The 21,133-nt window shown below is 41.6% G+C and overlaps 1 protein-coding gene across 3 annotated transcripts in view; it reads left to right on the forward strand.

The window, feature by feature from the left end:
- Nucleotides 1-20,076, forward strand: part of ZNF462 (zinc finger protein 462) — a 92,236-nt gene extending 72,160 nt beyond the window's left edge. For all 3 annotated transcript variants that reach the window (XM_027708687.1, XM_027708686.1, XM_027708688.1), the window contains 5 exons: nucleotides 3,523-3,659; nucleotides 8,315-8,538; nucleotides 10,908-11,040; nucleotides 16,149-16,263; nucleotides 17,253-20,076. In XM_027708687.1, the coding sequence (XP_027564488.1) occupies nucleotides 3,523-3,659; nucleotides 8,315-8,538; nucleotides 10,908-11,040; nucleotides 16,149-16,263; nucleotides 17,253-17,454 (811 nt within the window). In that variant the 3' untranslated portion in view covers nucleotides 17,455-20,076. The remainder of the gene's footprint in view (nucleotides 1-3,522; nucleotides 3,660-8,314; nucleotides 8,539-10,907; nucleotides 11,041-16,148; nucleotides 16,264-17,252) is intronic.
- Nucleotides 20,077-21,133: the final 1,057 nt, after the last annotated feature.

A 21,133-nucleotide genomic window follows, 5' to 3' on the forward strand; every position in this document is an offset into this window, starting at 1 on the left:
TTGAGGTGGTGCCTCACCCATGCCCAGCACAGGGACAGGCACTGCCCTGGTCCTGCTGCCACACCATGGCTGGTACAGGCCAGGTGCCATTGGCCTTCTTGGCCACCTGGGCACACTTGGGCTCATGTTCAACTCCTGTCACCAGCACCCCTAGGTCCTTTCCTGCCATACAACTTTCCAGCCACTTTTCCCCCATATTGGAGCACTTCAGGGGGTTATGACCCAAGGGCAGGACCCAACACTTGCCCTTGTTGTACCTCACACAATTGGCCCCAGCCCATCAATCCATCCCATCCAAACCCCTCTGCAGAGCCTTCCTGCCCTCCAGCAGACCAACACTCCTCTCCAGCTTGGTCAGCAAACAGACTTGAGGGTGCCGTCGATCTCCACATCCCAACTGTTGATAAATATATGGAACAGAACTGTCCCCTGTACAAAGCCCTGGTGCACACTCCTGGTGAGGGGCCCCAACTGGATGTCACTCCATTCTCCACCACTCTCTGGGCCATCCAGACAGCTTTTTATGCAGTGAACAGGGCACTCATCCAAGCCATGAGCATACAGTTTCTCCAGGAGAATGCTGTGGGAAAACGCGTCAAAAGGTTCAGTAAAGTCCAGGTAGACATATCCACAGCCTTTCCCTCATCCACTAATGGGTGACCTTGTCATAGAAGATCAGGGTGATCAGGCAGGACTTGACTGTCCTAAACCAAGGCTGGCTGGGCCTGACCCCATGTTGTCCTGTGCATGTTGCATGATGGCACTTAGGATGATCTGCCCCGTGACATTCCCCAGCACTGAAGTCAGGGTTGTAGTTCCCCAGATCCTCCTTCCAACCCTTCCTGTAGATGTGTGTCACATTTGTCAACTTCCAGCCCTTGGACCTCCCCAATTTGCCAGGACTGCTGGTCAGTGACAGAAAGTGGCTCAGGAAGCTCTTCCACCTGCTCCCTCAGTGCCCTTGGATGGATCCCATCTGGCCCCATGGACCTGTGTGTCTCTTAAGTGGTGTAGCAGGTCACTGACCATTCCTTCAGGGATTATAGGGCATCATTCTGCTCCCATCCCTGTCTTCCAGCTCAGGTGGCGGGGTATCCTGAGAGCAGCTGGTTTTACTTCTAAAGACTGATGCAAAGAAGGCATTAAGTCCCTCAGTCTTCCCCCTGTCATTTGCCATTGTTTCCTGCTGCATCCAATAAAGGATGGAGATTCTCCTTGGCCCTCCTTTTATTGTTTATGTATTTAAAAAACATTTTTACTGTTTTAAACCAGTAGCCAGATTAAGTTCTAGTTGGGCTTTGACCCTTCTACTTTTGTCCCTGTATGACCTCACAGTACCCCTGTTGTGTTCCTGAGTGGCTTGACCCTTCCTCCAAAAGTCTCAAACTCCTTTTTTGCTGTGAGTTCCATTCACAGCTCTCTGTTCAACCAGGCCTGTCTTCCCCACTGGCTGATCTTTCAGCATATGGGGGCAGCCTGCTCTTGAGCCTTTGGAATTTCCTTTTTGAACAAGTCCAGTGTTTCTGGACTCCTTTGCCCTTCAGGATGGCCTCCCAAGGGACTTTCTCAATCAGTCTCTTAAACAGGTCCCACTCTGCCCTCTGGAAGTCCAAGGTGGCAGTTCTGCTGAACCCCCTCCTTACTTCTCTAAGAACTGAAAACTATCATTTCATGATTCCTTTATCCTTAAGTGTGAAAATTTTCTCTGCAAGAATAAGGTCATTTCCTGCATGAAACGTGTGGCAATCATGTGTCCTAGGGAGACGGGAATTTATATCACCTTTCTGAAGAAACCTTTTTAATATAATTTCATTTTTCCCACAATCTTTCTAGCTTAAATGCTGGAAAGGTGCTATCCCCTTGCGTATCTGATAGCATATAGAGACATTTCAGAAAATCCAGTTATTTAAATTTAAGGACTCAGTGCCTTGTGTGTTGGTTTGTGTGTGTGCTTTCAGCTGTTCTTTAATGGAAAAAAAAAAAGCCTGTGCACCTGTGTGGTTCATCGTTTTCCCATGATGTGCTGGACTCTTGAGTATAACACCCTGAGATGACAATTAAGGCCTCAAAAATGTTTTTAGGAGACCACTGGTAGTAGGACTAGATAAAGGGAAGGAATTCTGTTGAAGAAAATGTTGAGCACAAACCTGAGAGAATCCACCTTATAAGAGCAACCTCTAGTTACATGACTGTGGCTTCTGTTGCTTCAGCCCCTTGCTACCTCTGTTTTAAAATTTATTGCTTGTGCTTTGTTTCCTGATTGCTCTCTGTCTTAAATATTACCAGAAATTTCCAGGTCCAGTCTGTTTGTGTCTTGTGAGTGCCATTTTCTTTTACCTCGATGTTATGAAATAATCTTAAATCAACTAGCATTTGAACATGTTTTTAGTAAGGGAGTAATGTTTTTCCATGTGGCGTCTCAAACATTCGGGAATTAAGTTGTGCTTCTGTTAGAAACACAGCATATTTTCTGTCTTTAAAAAAGGGAGGGGGAGGCAAAAAAACCACCGCATACCAATCCCCTTTTAAAGCCACTGTAGAAACTTAAATGCATAAAAGCACTCACTGAAGATGATAGAAATATACCTGAAGAATTCAGGGATTGCTGGATTGGGTCCAAAGCCACTCGTAAGTTGCTTCGTGTTCAAGCTAACAGTCTTGAAGAAAATTTAAGAGACTTTTTAACTCTAGTTCAATGTGTCAAGCCCTTTAGCTTTTGCAAGCTTTGGGAAAAAAGTACCAAATGCCCTAAGTTTACAGAGACCTCTGACTTCAGTAGCTGAGCTTGTGGTTAGGTAAATGTACAGTTAATTTCTTCTGTATGCATATCTCTTGCAACTCCTAAGTATGCAGCCAGTGTAATGCCAGCATGATATTTTTTGTTTGGAAGTACTGTGAGTATTCATACACTCTTCCACACTAATAAATACAGTATTCTTAGTCTTGGGTTTTCAGATCATTATAGCTGATGCTTTAAAAGTTAACCACTCAGTGCCAAACTCACTGTGAACGCAAGTCACTTTTGTACCCTCAGTCTGAACAGTTTATCTGGTTTGGGGCTTGTCCTGCAAAAACAGAGATGGTTAAGGGTGTTATCTGCCTGCAGAAATAAGTTTGTCCTCACCTTTGCAAGTCCAGAACAGTTGATAGATTTTGTTCAACTTGCTAAAAATTTAACCTTTGCTAGAGAAAGTGCACTGAGTATTTCAGCCTGACAACAAATTATGAGCATGAAGGATGGGAATTCTGTTGCTATCTTAACTATAGCAATGTGACCATAGAGCAAAAGAGTATCTTGTCAGAATGAGTGATTGTCACTTGAGGATGCAGGCCTGCAAATACCTCTGCTCATGTGTTACTCATGTGAGCAGCCCCACTGCAGTACCACGTGACACCGTGAAGGGAGGACTGAGTGGCATCTGCACCGTTTTACATGACACATCTCTTATAGAACTTGTGACACTTCATCGTTTCTCTGCACACCTCTCCTGACTGCTTTCATCTCTCCCTCCTGTTCCACAGATCTGCTTTTACTATGCATGTGGAAGCTGGGCATTCGGCAGTCCCCGAGGAAGGACCCAAAGACCTTCGCTGCCCTCTTTGTCTCTATCACACCAAATACAAACGCAACATGATTGACCACATAGTTCTGCACAGAGGTAACAAACATCTGTGTGTGTGTCTGTACCTGACAAGGGGAATGCTGAACAGTGCCCTTGTCATTAAATTTTCCCCTCACTGTATGTGAGGACAAGTATGTTGAATAAGTCATTAGTCCTTGAGTATCTTTTTGTTTCATTTCTAAACCATGCATCTTATTTATTCCTTGTAAAATTTCAAAGTTTGCCACTGCTGAAACGGGAAGATTTGAAATTGTTTTTAAGGTTTTCCTCTAGCGTGGTTGGCAGTCATCAAGCACCTGTTTAGCAAGAGTTGTCCTAATTTACAGCTTTGATCTAGGCCAGAGTTTGTTTCCTGCTTATGCCCTTGTTATCATAAAGGCCTTGCTATCCTAAACTCACCTAAAGTTTATCACCTAACCAGAGAGGCCCCAAAATATCCCTTGGTTACGTTTTATTTTCTCCTCCTCGTTCTTAGGATCAAAACAATTATCTCATTTTTGCTTTTCTTTAAGGCTCCTTTTCTATCTACACCTCTCCCCCTTTTTTTATTTATTTTTTTAAAGTCTGTTAAAAGTGAGATTAGGGATTTTTTATATTTTATTAACTGTGGGCTTGCTAGTTGAGAAGAGACAGCAGTTTGGGCTCTCCAGGCTGGGATTCCTGCCCACAGCTATCACACTTGATGCTTGTAGATGGTCTGTTGGCTGCTGAAATCCAAACCCATGTGTTGGGATGGCACTCTGCCTACTTGCAGGTTGGGCAGAGTTTCACAGTAGGGTATTGGTGGTGAGCAAACACAAGTTTTGCATGCCATCTTTTTCCTGGGGGAGATCCTGGTGTGACAAGTGCTATCATAATTCCTTGTAACATACCACTTCCCAGTGTTGGTAGCTTCAAATCCTTCTTGTACCAATGCAGTGAGCTTGGCAGAACTCATACAAATTTCTGTCTGCTAGCAGGGCTGTTCAGAGGCAACATCTGGGGAAAATGACCTGTCAGTGGTTCAGAAAGCACCTTACAAAGCTGCCATGTTTGGTTGTAAGTGTTTGGCAGGTGCTTCAGCTTTTACTTCCCATCTTTGAAGGTGTTGCTGTGTCAGATTTTGCTCATCTTGAGGACATAATCCAGAATTAGTCCACTTTAGAGTAGAGGAGGGTTTAGTTAACCCCTGTGCAAGTGTTGCTCAGATATGCTCTGTGGCTGTGCCAAGGTTCCAGTAGACACTGACAGAACTTTACAATAGACAACCTCGGGTGGAACTGGGTGGGCTTGGGGTATTTTCCCAATACTGGGCACTGGGAGTGTCCAGTTGCAGAAGTGGAAGAGCGCTTAATGAACTCAGGCACCTGCACTGCCTGTGCAGAGCTGTTTATGACCAGTTGCCAGGAGGTTTTTACCTCCTGTGGTTCTGTTCTTCTGTGGAACTGTTGCTTCAAACCAACCTTAGGAGTTTTTGCTGCTGAAACAAACAAAGGACATAATGGGCTGTGCACTAGAGTATTGGGAGAGGTAAAACAGAGTAAAAGAAGTTTTAATGCAAGTGGGATTATAGCTGACAAAGAGTCTCGGAGGCCACCGAGGGAAGGACAGAGGTTCTCTGACATCACGTGTCCAGGTAATAATAAAGGAAGTAAGGTTCTTACTTAAAGTTATTTCTGGTGCATATACCCAGCTAAAAAAGAACCCTCTACCAGTATTTAATTGTGTGGCAGCTGAAGCAGACAATTTTGACAAGATTTGACATACACTGAAAGAGAGACCGAGGGATAGTGAAGGAAGTCTAAGATAGCCTTCCTTTTTTACAGCCATTGCATTGGTAAAGCACGGGCATAGCCCTGAGCTGTGGTCCAAGAAAATTGGTTTTGAGGTAGATAGAGTGGTGCAGTTTGTAAAATCAAGAGTGTAGGATTTGATCCATTCATAATTAATGTTCCTTTTGTGTAAAAGGCATGTTTACAGATGCATGACTCTTAACATTACTTCGAGGTTGCTGCACCCCTAATCCTTGGTGAAATTTCAAATGTGCTTGAAATGGAGAATATATTTGCCTTCTAATGAGTGGCTACAGAAGCCGAATTTCACAGGGCTAAAGCAATATCAGCTAGAAGCCTGAATGTCTAGTGAGAAAAAACCCACAAAAACACAGGCAAGAAATTTGCTTCCCGTTAAGAATTAGAGCTTCCAAGAGCTTCTTTCATGTATCACCTATCCCTCATAAGTGTAAAAGCAGTTTACCCCTTCCTTCTGTGGGTACAGATGGAGCACAGACTCACCACAGGTGTCCTGTCACAGGGGGCTGGAGACTGCTGCAGGTTGGTGAAGAGAAGTTTGGCTCTCTAGTTCTCCCTGGCAGACCTGGGAAGAGGAGAGAGGCACAAGAGAAGACAATGAATTCTTGCTCCATGACCAGCAGAGGTGTTGGCCTTTAACTTATTCTGAACAATACAATTAGTTTTTCAAAGAATCACAGAATCAGTTAGGTTGGAAAAGACCTCTGAGGTCATCAAGTTCAACCTTTGACATCTTCTTGTGAATTGTCTGCAGTAGTAGACACTTAGTAGTAGTCTTTGTTTAAACACTGCTGAACTTTGGAGAAGTCTACACATGGGTAAAGAAACTGCCTCTTCAATTTGTATATGGGGTTTTATGGTTTGCTATAATCTTGTCAGTTGCCCAGATATGATAAGTGCATTCTAAATGAGTAAATAAATAAACAGAGCTTTTTAGGGGCAAGGTGGAGATGAGAACATCACCTTACAAAATGTAAGGTTCTGGATCCAAGCAAACCCTGCAAGTTCCAAAATCGTTTCTTGGAGGAAGTTCTCTGGCATGAATACATCATGCGAAAGTTTTAAATCATTCATTGAAAGTGAAATCCTTCAGGCTAGAGTTGATGTTTATGTTTATTTTGCTTTTCTCCTCTTACTGTGCTGCCTTTGATTTGGGAGTGCGTGTGTGTGTGTGTGTGTGTGTGTGTGTGATTGTAAGATAACGGGCTTTGCTAATATACGTTAGGGAATGCTGCATTATTCCAGACTGGTAGATACAAAGTTTTATACCATGCCATGTTTTAGCTTTTTTTATCTGTGCCAGGTGCTAGAGGAAAAGTGATTTTAAAAATATTTTAATTAGTATTTCCTTTTTTGAAAACATCACTTGACCTTTTCACTTTTGAAACCAACTGTGTCACTTATTTCTGTGAGTCAAAAGCATACAGCTACAACAACTTTAAAAAAAAAAATTTTAATGATCTCACCACCACAACTTTAAATTCTGCTGTCTGTTAGACCCTATTCTTCTGTCCTCTGTTTCGACCCTGAATGACCACAACTTGGTTTCCTTATAGCTAAAAAAGCTATTGTTGGTGTAGGAAAAAATCACAAGTCTACAGGTAGAGGTTTTGGGAGGTTTTTTTGTTGTTAAGGCATACTTTTGGGGAAAACTTTTTTTTTGTAGTGGCCAGAGAGGAAATTATGAGATGGGACAAGTTTTTTGTTTAGGGAGAAGCTGAGCATGACAGAATATTTTGTTGCGCTGTAGGAAAAGTCTTACTGTGAGGGAGGGGAGTGTGTGTTTCTGTAGTTATCTTTGGGTGTAATATTACCCTCCTCACTAAAGAAAAGGACCCATTGGCTCAGATCCATGTGTGCATTGCTACATCTCACATTCCCCTAGCCTTCATGTCTACCATGAGAGATTCAGGCCTCTTTTTTTTCCATCTATCATGAAGGATGAACCTGGATGGGGAGGATCAAACCCCTCCTTTAACATGCGCTCCATAAGGATCGATAGTACTAAATTTCAGTGTTCTAATTCAAAATGCCGGATGAGTGAGTATCAAAAGCCCATAATGAAGATCTGGTGACTCTCTACTGAACAGTCACATTCTGAGTTTCCCTTGTGCACACATCTTGGAGAGCACCACAGTGGAGGAATGTTAAGGCACATCGAATTCTGCTGTGTCAAATGACATGAAATTATTTGCAGTTCTGTTAAACATCAGTGCTTTGAGAAGTGCAGAGTTTAGAAACTCAGCAAGAGCATTTGCAGTACATCATGCCTGCGGATTTTGAGCCTGAGCCTTCTGAAAGCTCTGGGTGTGTTGGGAAGTTTCTGCCCCTGGGTTAACCACCCAGCCCTTTCAAGGAAAAGGTGCTACCTTGCTTGCACTCTCAATCCCCAGAGAGCAGTTTAGATGAGATTGCAAGGACACTGGTTCCGATTTATATAGAGCCAGCAGTGGGCTGGCTCTATATAAAAAGATGCATTGGGAAGCACCTTGCAGCTTCCCTCTTTATTAAATTTCTAGAGGCCGTTCCTGGCTGCTGTGAGTGCTGAACCAAAATGGACTTTTGGTTTGGCTTGATTTATGGCTGGTTTTGTATTCCTTGGCTCTGCTACTCTGACTCGCAGATGGAGTCTCATTTGCCCCAAAACTTCCATTCCTATCCTCACCACCCAACAACCAGTTAGGTCTGTGAGGACACCTGCTTTGTAGCTTTTAAAGATTAACCCTGTGATTGCAGGGTTGTTTTCTTGTGTTATTTTAATAGGTCCCGTTCTGTCATAGACAGACTGCCTGCCCATACAGCAGATCCCATTCTTTGTGCCAGTGGCAGCACCCAAACTGTTGACATGTTGGCCTGGTATTTCATAAAATTTGTTAAGTGAATGTTGTCCTGTCCCTACAGAAGAGCGGGTCGTTCCCATTGAAGTCTGCCGTTCCAAACTGTCCAAGTACTTGCAGGGAGTTGTTTTCCGCTGTGATAAGTGTACCTTTACTTGCTCCAGTGATGAGAGCTTGCAGCAGCACATAGAGAAGCACAATGAACTGAAACCTTACAAATGCCAACTCTGCTACTATGAGACCAAACACACAGAGGAGCTGGATGCTCACCTTCGAGATGAGCACAAGGTAACATCCAAATAGTTTTAATTTGTGGCAATCTACCCCTTTGCAAATGCTGTATTAGTTTAGTTGCATGTCTGACTAGCCAACTTGACACTGTTTGGGTTTTTTTGGTCTCCCTCCCCAAATTTGGAAACTAATCCCATGTTGCGCTTACCTGCCTCATTTTTCTCATTTTTTTTTTCTTCAGAAACTGAAAAATAAGAGTTTCTAAAGCTGTTCAGATTGATTATAATTGGCAGACTGTTGCATGTAGAGTATGATTATCTGGAAAAGGCTCCTGTGTATGCTAGGTTTATTTAAAGGAGTGGGGTGGTGGGAAGGGTTGTGAAACAATACTAAGGCAGTGTGATTCAGCCCCTGTAAAAGGTAGGATATTCCAAACATAAGATTGCTCTGGTAACTTCAGCAGCCATGCCATGCCATGCGTAGTTTAATAACAAAGAGGGCTATACATCCCCATTCACGTTTAACAGGGGAAAGATAAACAGCAAGTCTAACCAGGTCCTAAGTTAAGACTGCTTTGGAGGTTTTGTGGATTACCTGAGTGCATACCAGGTCCAGTCTTTGAGAAGCCATTAAAGGCTTTCCACGGACTGTTAGCTTTGAATTTCTGTAACTGCTAGCTGTGTAGCTGAGAAACATTTATGTTTTAGAACTGAGATGTGTTTTGGAGTACTTCTTGGAGTGCTTCCTTGTCAGATTTCCAGGGAAGGCAGCTATATGTCTCCACCTGTTGGAGCTGAGCTGCCCAGGTCCTCAACTAAAAACTTCATTGACTGAATGACTTTTCCTTACATCCACATATATTTATATGGAAGGTATTGGCAGGAGAAGTCCCAGAAAAAAAACCTTTTCATGCTTAAAAAGTAACTGGCTGTCCTATAAAAACAAACTTTGTTAACTCATGTTGGCCTGCTGTACTTGTATGCCCCCTTTATTACTTCTGGAGAGTCTTCTGCACATGAAACAGTACACGAGATGTTCCATACCTCCTAGTCATCACAGCAAGGTGCCCAGTCTATCAAGGAGGAACTATTGCTCAGTTTTTTTGACACAGTTCATCAGATTGGGAAAATTATTTCCTTACTTAGCTCTCCTTTCCAATCTGGGCTTGCAGTGATGGTGCCGGTAGTTTAGGGTATCATTTCCCCTTTTTTCTTTAACTTTTACCTCTCTAATTTGTGTCCCTGTTCTGGGCTCAGATACCCAAGTTATATATTGCACCTTAAAGAGTTCCTTTATATGAACCAAGTGCCTTGAGTGTGGTCCTGTTTGTTTAAATCTCAGTGGGTAATGTGTTAAGTTAGAGAACCTGATCACAACTGTCTGAAGAGTAATGCTAGGAATCTTCCCGCCACTGCATCTAGGATGATTTACTATGTGGATATATACTGCAGTCTAATTCACATCCTGCTTGGGATCATTGACATTCCCTTTCCTACAGAGGGATAAAGAATAGTCAGTGGTGTTGATATTTTCATTCAGTATCTTGCAGGAGGTGTTGTACTGTGCTCATTCCTCCATCTCTGTCCTTCCTGCCTTTTGTGGCTCAGTGCTTGTGCTGATGGAGGGCTGTCCTCTGCATGAAAGATGAATCCAAAACCCTTCCTAGCAGTGATCAATGAGCTCAGAGGGCACTTGTCATCCAGCAAGTATTGGCCTCAGTGTCCTGATCATGCTCCACGCTCTCCGCCTCCACTGTAAATCTGGACTGCTGCTCTGTTTTTTCTGTTGGATGTGGTGGAGTTCCTAACTCCTATGCCCTGAGCTGCTCCTTTCATACTGCTGCTGTGAGCTGTTAAATAGCTGGTGCATTTCACCCCAGGGTTAGCTGAATTTGGCTGCTGGGTGAATTGTTCCCATTATAGTCTATGTATCAGTTTGCAGAGCACTTTGCAGCCCTTCGTAATGAAAATTAATCCATTATTCATGAGTAAAAGTGTATGTGGCACACAGCAGCCATGTGCTCAGTAAAAAAAGATCCATCCTTTCATGAATAAAGCTGAATGAACCAGTCACAAAGAGGTTTTCTTCAACGTGGATATGCAGTGGCAGCGTTTGATCACAGTGGTTGAGTAATGCCATAAAAAGAGGATGCTACTTAGTGTTTTACATTTCTTGGATGAAGAAATGAGGGGGGTTGCTGAATCTCATTTATTTTTGAAAAGCAAAAATGAGAAATGCAGAACAAACAGCAATAGGATTATTGCTGTCAATGAAAAGAAAGAAGTGTTAATTTGATTGGAGGGGACTGCATGCTACCTCTAGCTCAACAGGCTTTGGGGTGTACTTGATTTTGCTTTGCATATGTGATAATTTTTCAGATTAGTTGGTGATTGTGCTGACTGCTAACAAAAGTATTTCTTTCAAAGGTGAGTCGTAATTTTGAGCTGGTTGGACGGGTTAACTTGGACCAGTTGGAACAAATGAAAGGAAAAACAGAGAGCTCTAGCAGTGATGAAGAAGAAAAAGATGAAGAGTTAAGCCCCAAAACTGAAGAGAGAGGTCAGTGCAGCTCTTTGATATGTTGGGTTTATTTTATTGGGGATTTTTTGGCACTGCAACATGCCTCACCAGTACAACCATGTGAGGTCAGCTGTTGACTCTACAGCACATCGTCTGTAGCAGGCATGGCAGTAGAAGCAGAATGTGGCTTTTGTCACAGACACTGCTGCTGTGGGAATCTCATGTTTCTAATCCTCATGGCAAGTTTTCTGTCTGTTAAGAGAAAACATACCATGGAAAAGCACAGATAGCATCTGTGACTTACCTACCCATGCAGAGAACATCTGTAAGGGCTCGGAAAACTACGTAAGTGGAGTATTTTAGTGGTCTGTCAGATTTTCTGTTTTGGTAAGCATTTTTCATTCAAGTGAGGGATGAAGGCTGGTTTATGGGCTTTTATTTATTCTGTGCCCAGCATTTTTTGACAGTCAGCCTTGTTGCAGTTCTGCAGTTGGCAGCTCTGTAGCCAGGGTGGGTCCGTGCTCCACCTGTCTGTACTGTTGCATATTTAAACATGTGCCTAAGTTTGTGTCTAAGAATAATCCCACTGACTTCAACAAAGCTGGGCCATGTGCTTACTAATGCTTTTGGTTTGGTTGAAGTTAGATCAGCAGGGAAAAAGTAAGGTTCTCTGTAAATTAAACAAAGGGTTTCTTGCCCTTTCCTTTTCAACAACTTCTCCCATGAAAACCAGGTTATTGCAATATCTGGTGTGAACTGTGTGTCATCTAGTTCTGGTGCACAATTGATCATTCAAATGCAGTATGTTCACAACTCTAGCCCATTTATGGTTTGAATGCTGGGTCACTCATTTTCTTGATGCTGACAGCTGCAGTTAGCAAAGTTCTGTGTGCCTCAGTTGAAGGTACACCACCATGTTTAACTTTTTCCTCCTCAATTTTTAGCTTTCAAAACTCAGTCAGGAATTTTTCAGGAAGGAAAATGTGTCTACCTACATATTTTCAGACGTTGAAAAATTCCCATTTCTGGATTCAGAGTTAGTTTACAGAACTAGAATGATTCAGATCATGTTTCTTACCTTTTAATATCAAAACCCCTCAGCATCTTGACTTTGTTTGGTGTCCCTGCACCATAAATTCAGTCTGCACTTAGCAGTGGAGCTTCAAGTGTGGTTAGTGATAGCTTTTATTTAAATGAGAAAGGAAGCCAATTGGATAGGAAACCACTTGTGCTTTAATGAAAAATATCCTGCATGAGATCTTAGGTAGAGCAGTAGAGAAATCAAGAGGAGGACCTAGAGAATGTTAGTTCTATATGCATTTCAAAGTTCAACATTAGGAGTCATGTGGAAATATGCTTGGTTGTCTGTTCAGGGACAGCTTCAACCCTCAGATCCTCATGACTGGAACAGGATTTGTGCAATGTTTGACTAAAGCACCAGTTCACTTTAGCTGGAGATGTAGGAGGCTGATTAATGCTCTGTGTAGACCCACAGCTAGCAGGGGATGAAGAGTCATGCTGTCCTTGTGAGGATTACCTTAGCGTTACATACAAGCACAGGTGCTGGAGCGACCTTGGAAGCCGTGGTATCCAGACCAAGGAGAAGAAAGTACTGTCTGCCAGGCCTGACAAATCCCTGTAAATGCACCATGGGGAGGGAGGACAGCCCAAGGTGAAGTTCATTGTTTAAATTGGCTTTAGGTTACACTGTGAAACTGTAAAAAATATCATCTTCTGTGCTGGAGTTTTAAATTTGCAGGGATGGTAGATGTGTTATCCCCATGTTTCTAGTGATCAATACTTCAGCAAGGGGTGGGTAGTGTCTTAATGATTCTGTACATTTTTTTTCTCACCTGTATCTGTGTTTTCTTTAATCTGTAACTGACTAAAATAATTTCTGCATGCTTGTTCAGATGACCTGTCTTAAAAAAATCAGACATATTTCCGACTTTGTTTTGCAGCAATTCTCTCCTGGTTGGTCTGTAGGCCCACTGTTTCACCACTGTTATTTTTCACTCCTTTTTAATCTGTTACCATTTGTAATATATTATACAAAAATAGGTAGAAAATGCAGAAAACAGTTATGCCTACTACAGCAAAGGTATCTGGAAAAGATTCAGTTTTATTGATTATTTTTCAAGACAAGTGGTGTGAATTGCCACTATAAGGTGCAAAGATGCAAGGAACACTTTTGAAAAATGTCCCAGCGAGACAGAAACTGAAGACATGGTTGGATGCTAAGTTACCTGCTGGCATATCCCTATGGATTTTCAGAAGATATTTCTAACACAGGAGTGGTTTGCCCTGTTATCAGAGGACCAGACCTGTGGTTTAGAGTCTGTCAAGGTGGCTAATGCTGTCACAGCTTTCAGACCAGATTAAACTATGCATTTCTGTGTGCTACTGGGGTGCATTTGACAATTCTAGCCTTTGTGGTGTTAGCAGAAAGTGGGATTTGCTAGGAGTGCCTCCATGTGCTCCAGGTATGTGGAAGCAAGTGCTGTCTGGACCCTCTGAGGTCTTTGACTTTGGGAGAACCCGGATTTCTTCCTGTGAGTCAAGCAGCTGCCCAGGTTCACCACTTTGACTTTGTGCTGCTCTGTGCAGTGCAAATCTGAAGGTGCAAATAAGAGTACGTGGCTTCTCCTAATGATCTGTTGGACAGTGGACCAAAGAAGGGCTCTTGCCCACCTGAACAGGCAGAGCTAAGCAGCAGAGCTGAACTGAAATCTTGAATGGGAAAGGAAGAGAGTAATTTGCTTCTGGTAAAGAATATAGTATAAAAGGAGATGAGGGAGGAAAAAGAAGGTGCCTGGCAATGCAAAGAACAGCTCTCCCTGGTGGGAACTGTGTCTATGAGAGACTGACTGTCTTTATTGATCTTTGTGTGTTGGTCTTAGCAGAAGTTGGAATTGAGAGGCGTTTTTCCATAGTAGACAGAAACAAATAGTAAGCCATTAGAGAGTGTCCAAAGGAGGGCAGCAAAGATGGATGATACTCTGGGGCACATGGTGTGATTCTTGGGGATGGTCCTTTGGAGGGCCAGGAGTTGGACTCAATGATCCTTGTAGGTCCCTTCCATCTCATCATCTTCTGTGATTTTGTGAAATGTCCACGAGTGCTTGTATGTGTGATGAGATGCAGCAAAAAAACAGGTCAGGCGTGTGTGCAGTCTGTTACTTCTCCTCTCCAGGCCCCAAAGAAGAGCAGCTTTGATTTTCTGCCAGGGAAGCGGCCCAAATTCACATCCTTAGAAGCAAAACTTATTTGGAAGTAAGATCAACAAGGTAGTGTTGTCTGAAAAGGTGTTGTTTTTACTAGAATAACACTTGCTAATCTTAATGGGAGTTACAAGCATAAATCATGGACCGGGTTGGGTTGGAAGGGCCCTTTAAAGATCGTGCAATCCAACACCCCTGCCATGGGCAGGGACACCTTCCACTCGACCAGGTTGCTTCAAGCCCCTATTCAACCTGGCCTTGAACATTTCTAGTGATGGAGCAGCCACAGGTTCTCTGGACAACCTGTGCCAGGACCTCACCACCTTCATCTTAAAAACTTTCTTCCTTATGTCCAATCTAATGCTACTCTCTTTCAGTTTTAAACCCTTGCCCTTTGCAATGAGACTACAGGCCCTAGTAAAAAGGGTCTCTCCATCTTACAATCCCCCTTTTAGAACCAAAAGGCCACAACAAGGTCTTGCTGGAGTTTTCTCTCTTGCAGTCTGCACAGCTCCTTCTCCTCCCTTTTTTAGGCAAAACAATCTCTCTGTTTAATATCTCCTCTCTGCAGAGGTCCAGAATAAAGATTCTATTGTGTACTACACCATAGATGTATTCTTATGCAGAACAGCAGCAGCTTTTGCCTCTAAAACTATTACCCTCCATAAATATTTTTCCGTGCATCATGACTAGTCTGTGTGTTGCAATGTGTTTATAAATTTGTACCATGCATAAGGTATTAAAATTCAGATACAAACTGAGCTAATGGCATTTACTTACATTCTGGTACTCCTCATGACACAGCAGCTTTATGATATTTAACCACATAATAAATCACTACCAATAAGGAATACAAAGTGGATTTTTTTTCTTCCAGGGTGAAGAGGCAAAAAACCATGTCAAGAACCATTTCATATAAACTTTGGTCAAGGCTAACTACTGGGGCGTGTCACAAAAATGCTTACACAGGGCTTACATGTGGATAATAGGGAATGTGTGAGCAATTTTGAGTTCAGACTGATCTTGAACAGAGTAAATATGAGAGTGAAGAAATCAAGTGAGCAAAGATCAGAATCAAAATTAAGCAAAATCCCTTTCATTTTATTATGTACTTCGAGAGAAGTCAGAAAGACATTCTGTTGGTTTCTTGCTTAAAATAATCCCTGCTAAAGAATTAATGCTCTGAGCAGATGGTGCTGTGTCATTTCCAGCAAAAGAATCAAGTGAGATAGTTCATGCAATTATTTTTAATGGCTTGTGTGGTGATCTTCTTAATTTGGGAGGAAATGTTTCATCTTCTGTGAGAGCGGGCTGTGTTCACATGGAATTGGCTTTCAGGAATGCCGCTCCCTGAACTGCCAGTGACTTCACTCATATTGCTGGGTGCTTGCCACTTCTGCAAATGTGGCCCCAAGCACTTTGTATAAAAGATTAGGATGTGATGAAACACCTATGCGGTTAAGATGCGAGACTTAATCCATTAGACTTCCCTGGTGAAAGGATGTTGATATATTATGAGGGTCACATGTTAAATACACCAAGTCTGTGTTTCCTAAAATTTGTACTACCAATTCAAAAATTATAGATGGACTTGAGTGGGTTTTTTGATTTTGCTTTCAAGCCATTTCAGTCCTAAACTTCCCAGTTTTGATTTGGAATTAAAATTCCACAGTCTCTTCATTTGCTGAAACACAGAAACAGGAAGTAGTAACTCCTTACCCTGATTTGCAGAGATAGTCTAGGATTTGGGATGGGATTTGTCACTTGTAGTGTTACTTTGCTTTGGGGGAGTTACATTTTCACAACAGTTTTTGACAGGAATGTGCTTTTGCTCCTCCAGGATGAGAAGGTGCAGCAGAAGGGATCACAGTGATCCCTTCTTGCTCTGGCACTTCTGAGTTCATGGGCTATGCTGTCTTTTTCCAGATCCCATGATGTATCCTGACAGCAGTGCTCCAGAGAAACGCTTCCCGTGTGAGTTCTGCGGCCGATCTTTTACAGAAGGCTCTGAGTGGGAACGACACGTGCTCAGACATGGCATGTAAGTTGGTTTGCATTCCTTTACCAAACAGCCAAAGGAAGGATTAGATCTCTGTATCACCCCTTTCCTCCCCTCCCAAAAAGCCCTGTGATGAAGGCAAACACAGTTCTATGAAGAACAAGTCTATCACAGGTATGGATATAGTCATCAGATGTCTCTGCATAGGAAGTTCTCATTCATCCTTTTTAACTCTGTGGCCCAGGGCAGCTGTAAGACTGTGGGGTTTAACTATGATTCCAAAGCTTAAGATTGTCCTTAGGTGAATACCACTTGGCCAGGATTAACTTCATCTGAGTGTACTGTTGATTTTTTTTTTAAATTTTTGCCTTTCTATGACAGCTTGCCCACTGTGGGATGATAGCATCACAGATGAGACAGGCATCTCTGGAACAATATTTTTCCTTCTTTGATGGAGATCTCATTGGTAGCAGAGATCTCATTGGTAGCAGAGATCTCTTTGCTGACCAGAGTTTCTTCTAAGAGTAGATTTCATTCAAGGTTGCTCACTTGTGGAAAACATTTGAATACAATATTGTAGGTTAACTGCGATAGGACAATAAATGATGACTTCTCTTACCCATAATATTGTTTGCCTGAATATGAGTACTCGAAATGCTGCAACCTATAAAAAGTTTTATTGGATCATTAACTCTTTTGGAAAAGTACTGTCTTCCTGTGCCTTTGTTTGGTGCCTCATAAGTCTTGTTTACCCGGGGACTGGAAAAAGGGGAATAGACATTAAATGTCATAATTTGAGTTCTTCCCTCTCACTCATATGTGTCCCAGCGCAGAACAAACAAAGATTTGGTTTTAAAGCCAGAATATTGTGGGTGCCAGTGGTAACTTCATTCCACTTCCTCTTCTTTCAAGCCAGAGGTGGCAGTGGCCTGTCTGCCTTTTTGGAAAGTGGTGTGTTTTTCTCCATCATGTGATTGGCTTTGCTGTGCCCTGTATTGACTGTTTCTGTTCTCTGCTGCTTGGCTTTGCAGGGCGCTGAACGAAAGCAACCACAGGACTGGCGAGGACAACCAGCCAAAGGAGGACATGGAGGAAACCGTAAGCACACTGCCAGAAGAAAAAGAAGACATTGAGACAATGGTGGTGGACTACTCCCACAATGGTGAAACAGCAGTCAGCATGGTAGCTGCTGACAAACCTCTCCAAGACAACTCAGAGGCCAAAAATGAATAAGTGTTTAGTGTGATTCTAATCGACGTACTTGAACAGAGATGAGCGGGATGGCGTGGGTGGGTGGGGTGGGCAGAAGGAAGAAAAAAAGCTGCTTTTAGGACTGAATGATCTATTTTCAAAGCACTGGTTTCTGTGTGAGTGTGTGTATATTAAAGTTATTTAAGTGATGGAATAAGTGGCTCCATTACATCACTGCATCTTTTCTTCTGGATTGATAGCGGGAAGTTACATTCATCTTGGACTAATGAAGCAACTCCCCGTGTTTCCTACATTACACATCGTGTTTTGCAGTGGAGAACTTCGATTGTTTTGAATGGAAGCGTTTGAGCATGGAAGAAGTGGTGGGGGGACAACTTTTCAACGCACAAATTTGTGTGCGTTTTTCTAGTTTTAATACATAATGCTTTTCCAAACTGAATGCAACTGCTTTAGAAAATAAAAAAAAAGAGAAAAAACAAACAAACAAAAAAAAGAAAACAAAAACAAAACAGAAACTGCTTTGCTTAAAACAGTCACCTGTTTCCTAGTACCTCAGAATTAACCAAGGGAGATCTCTGCATTTGTCAGTACTACCTGTTGTTGTTGTGGTTAAATGTAGAGAGACTGCTGGGCAAGGTGGTGAATGGAGGAAGAAAAAGAAAGTTTTAAAGAAAGGAAAACAAATTGTGCTTAAAATCCCAGTGTGGGTTTTATTTCTTAAAATACTGTGATTTTTTTAATTATTTTAGTAAAAAAAAAAAACAAAAAAAAGAAAGAGATACTTTAATTCCTAGATAACTGTTTGTGAATTGTCATCCTTTATTCCAGGTAAGCTGTTTGTTAGTATTTGGTTATAATTTTAGTATTTGGTAGAATTTCATGTGACTGATTGTGCGGTTTTGTTTGCCACACGTTTATTTTCTATCAGCCTGAGGTGTTACAAATACAGCACAATTGAGTTTTTCATGTAAAATGAGTATTTCTTTTCAAGTGGGAGACAGGGAAAGGAGACTAGATCTTGTGAATAGAATTTTTTTTGTTGTTGCTGTTGTTGTTATTGTTCGTTGTTGTCAATTTTAAACATATGGAGATAACAAAGAAGTTTTAACTTTAAAAAAAAAACCCTGAAGAACCAAACTTACAGCACAGCTATGCAGCTCATGGGCCAAACACATGGGTCCTCATAACCGTTCTGTTGCTTGTCATATTAACATGGATCAGTCTCACACCAGTAACTTTTCATTTAGATTGGCTGCCTTTTTTTTTTTTTTAATTCCGTCTGTGGTGTGCATGTTTTCTTTTTTGTTTTGGTGTGGTGGGAGGGAGGGGTGTCTGTTAACACATCTTTTTTGCAAGCGGAGGTGAAATAGTTACATATGACATTGAGCCTGGAGAACTACTTTTACTCAATTCAAGATGGAGTTGCTGAGTTTTTTCCCCTCCTCCTTAGCTTTTAGCATGAGGGGAGCAGTGTAGAATGAAAATAGGAACCTGCATACCTAAGTGGCTGATCCTGCACTACTTCTTGGGTGGAAAGCCTACCAAACTTAACTGGAGTTCTGCCTGAGCAACGAATACAGGATCTGGTGCCCATGGATATGTTCTGATTGTGAACAAAACAACAAACAAACAAACAAACAAAAAAAGACAAAAAAACAAAAGCTAAAAAAAAAGTTTCTTTCCAAAAAGTAGAAGTACTTGACTGAAACCTAGGTTTAGAAATGCATGTGTCTTCGTTTGTTTTTTTTGTTTTTGGGGGGATCTGTGGGAGGGGGAGGGAGGGGAGAATAGGAAGCTCTCGAGGATATTGTGTCCTGGATAGCTTCACATAAAAATGATGGCAAAAATGTTGCATTTGTGGAATAAGTGCTACTTGAGAAGCATGGTGTTTTGCTTTTTTGGGGATTCATCAACTGTGTGTTAGGGGGATTCTTTTTGATTTTTTTGTTGGGTTTTTTGTTTTGTTTTGTTTTGTTTTGTTTTTAAATAGGGAGGGAACATCATAGAAAAACACATTGGAGGGACAAGTATAAATACACATTTTGTGTCTGTATTTGTTTTTTAATTGGCCTCATTTCAAATGTATTTAAACAGTTCCATACCTGGATTGGGTGTTTGTAATGGTTACCAAAAAGGAAAAAGAAAAAAAAAACAATGATTGTGACATGCTTTTATCACTACTTAATTTTTCAAATAACATGTAAATATTGTAATCCATTGGATTTTGTTTTGCTAACCTGTAATAAAAAATATGGGACCATTATCCTTTTAACAAGCTTAGAATGTCATATTTTTTTCATTTTTCTCTTTTCCGAAAAATGTATACCTGATATATTGTGGACACACATTTTAGGTGCATTATTATGATTCTGTTGACTGTAATGACATAGAATTGAAAATAACATTTTTTTCATTGTTTAATTTATACAGAGGACTTTTTCAGAGTTTGACAGAAGGAAATAATAGCAAAATGCTAACCCATTGGCTTCAGCACTCGGTATTTCCTGATTTTAAAATTACTGCTTACTGATGGGGGATAGGAAGGGGATACTGAACTGTTGCACTGACGGGTTTGTTTTTTTAAAAAAAAAAAAAAAAAAAAAAAAAACCAACAATGAAAATTAATAAAAACTTTTTAAGAGTGCTTCCTTGTCTGTGTGTGGTTTTGTATTGGCCACTCTGATGATAGGTCTGTCCAAGTGGCTGGTCTTACAATTGGCAGCTCTGGGGGGGAGCAAAGCTCCCTTTATCTGCTCCTGCACCCATTCTTCCCTTGCTTCGCAGGGAATTTTTGATTTATAGGTTATGGGGAGTGAGTTGCCCTGGCTCACACAGGTCTGGGGTTTACAACAACCCCATAGAATGCCCTGAATATGCACCAGCCCAACATCCATTAGAGGTCAAAGGCACTTTGCCAAGGTCTGCTGGCTCCTCCTGAACCCAAACACAGAAATGAAGGAATTTTGCAGGCTCTTTAGAAAGATCAAAATAGAAGGAGACAGGTTGATGTTTGCATTACCAACTCAGTCTCACCATGAGTTGCAATATTGTATTCTCCCATATCTGGTAACCTGCTAGATCCCACACTGAAGCTGTGCTTAACTGAAGTTTAATATGCACTCAGTAATCTGGAGCAAGAGGCTTTCCTCTTTCTCCCTTGAAAACTTTTAGTAGTGCTTGTGACATTATCCTGGAATCTTTCTTTGCTAAATACAGATTTTAAAATGCATTTTCAGAAGATTATTTTTTCTGGATGTGTTTTAATCACATCCCATTTTCCAGTTTCAGTGGCTATTTGATTGTACTGGAATTGGATTCCAAAGGAATGTGTATGCTGTGAAATAGCATGAAACCTTTGATCACCTCATAGCTTTATATGCTTCTACTTTTCTCCCTGGGAGTCAAACCCCAGAGAAATATAAGATATATTTCTCTTAAAGTACTTATTTCCTTACCCTGTGTTTATGGAAGAGAGGGGAAAAATGATGCATTTTAGGCTGTTACATACTCCTTTTTTTCAGTGATCTCTGGAAACATTTGTTCAGAAAGGAGACTCACAAATGATTTGCACATTATATACGTTCTAGCCCACAGCTAACCTACACTTCCACCAGTTTAAAAAGGGAAGGGTTGCTCAGTGGTGCATCAGTAAAAAGAATTATATAACTGATGTAATGAAAGACCTTGGGATGAATTCTGT

Source organism: Neopelma chrysocephalum, unplaced genomic scaffold (genome assembly GCF_003984885.1).
Source record: "Neopelma chrysocephalum unplaced genomic scaffold, ASM398488v2 Primary Assembly neopelma1_96472, whole genome shotgun sequence".
NCBI classification, from domain to species: Eukaryota; Metazoa; Chordata; class Aves; order Passeriformes; family Pipridae; genus Neopelma; species Neopelma chrysocephalum.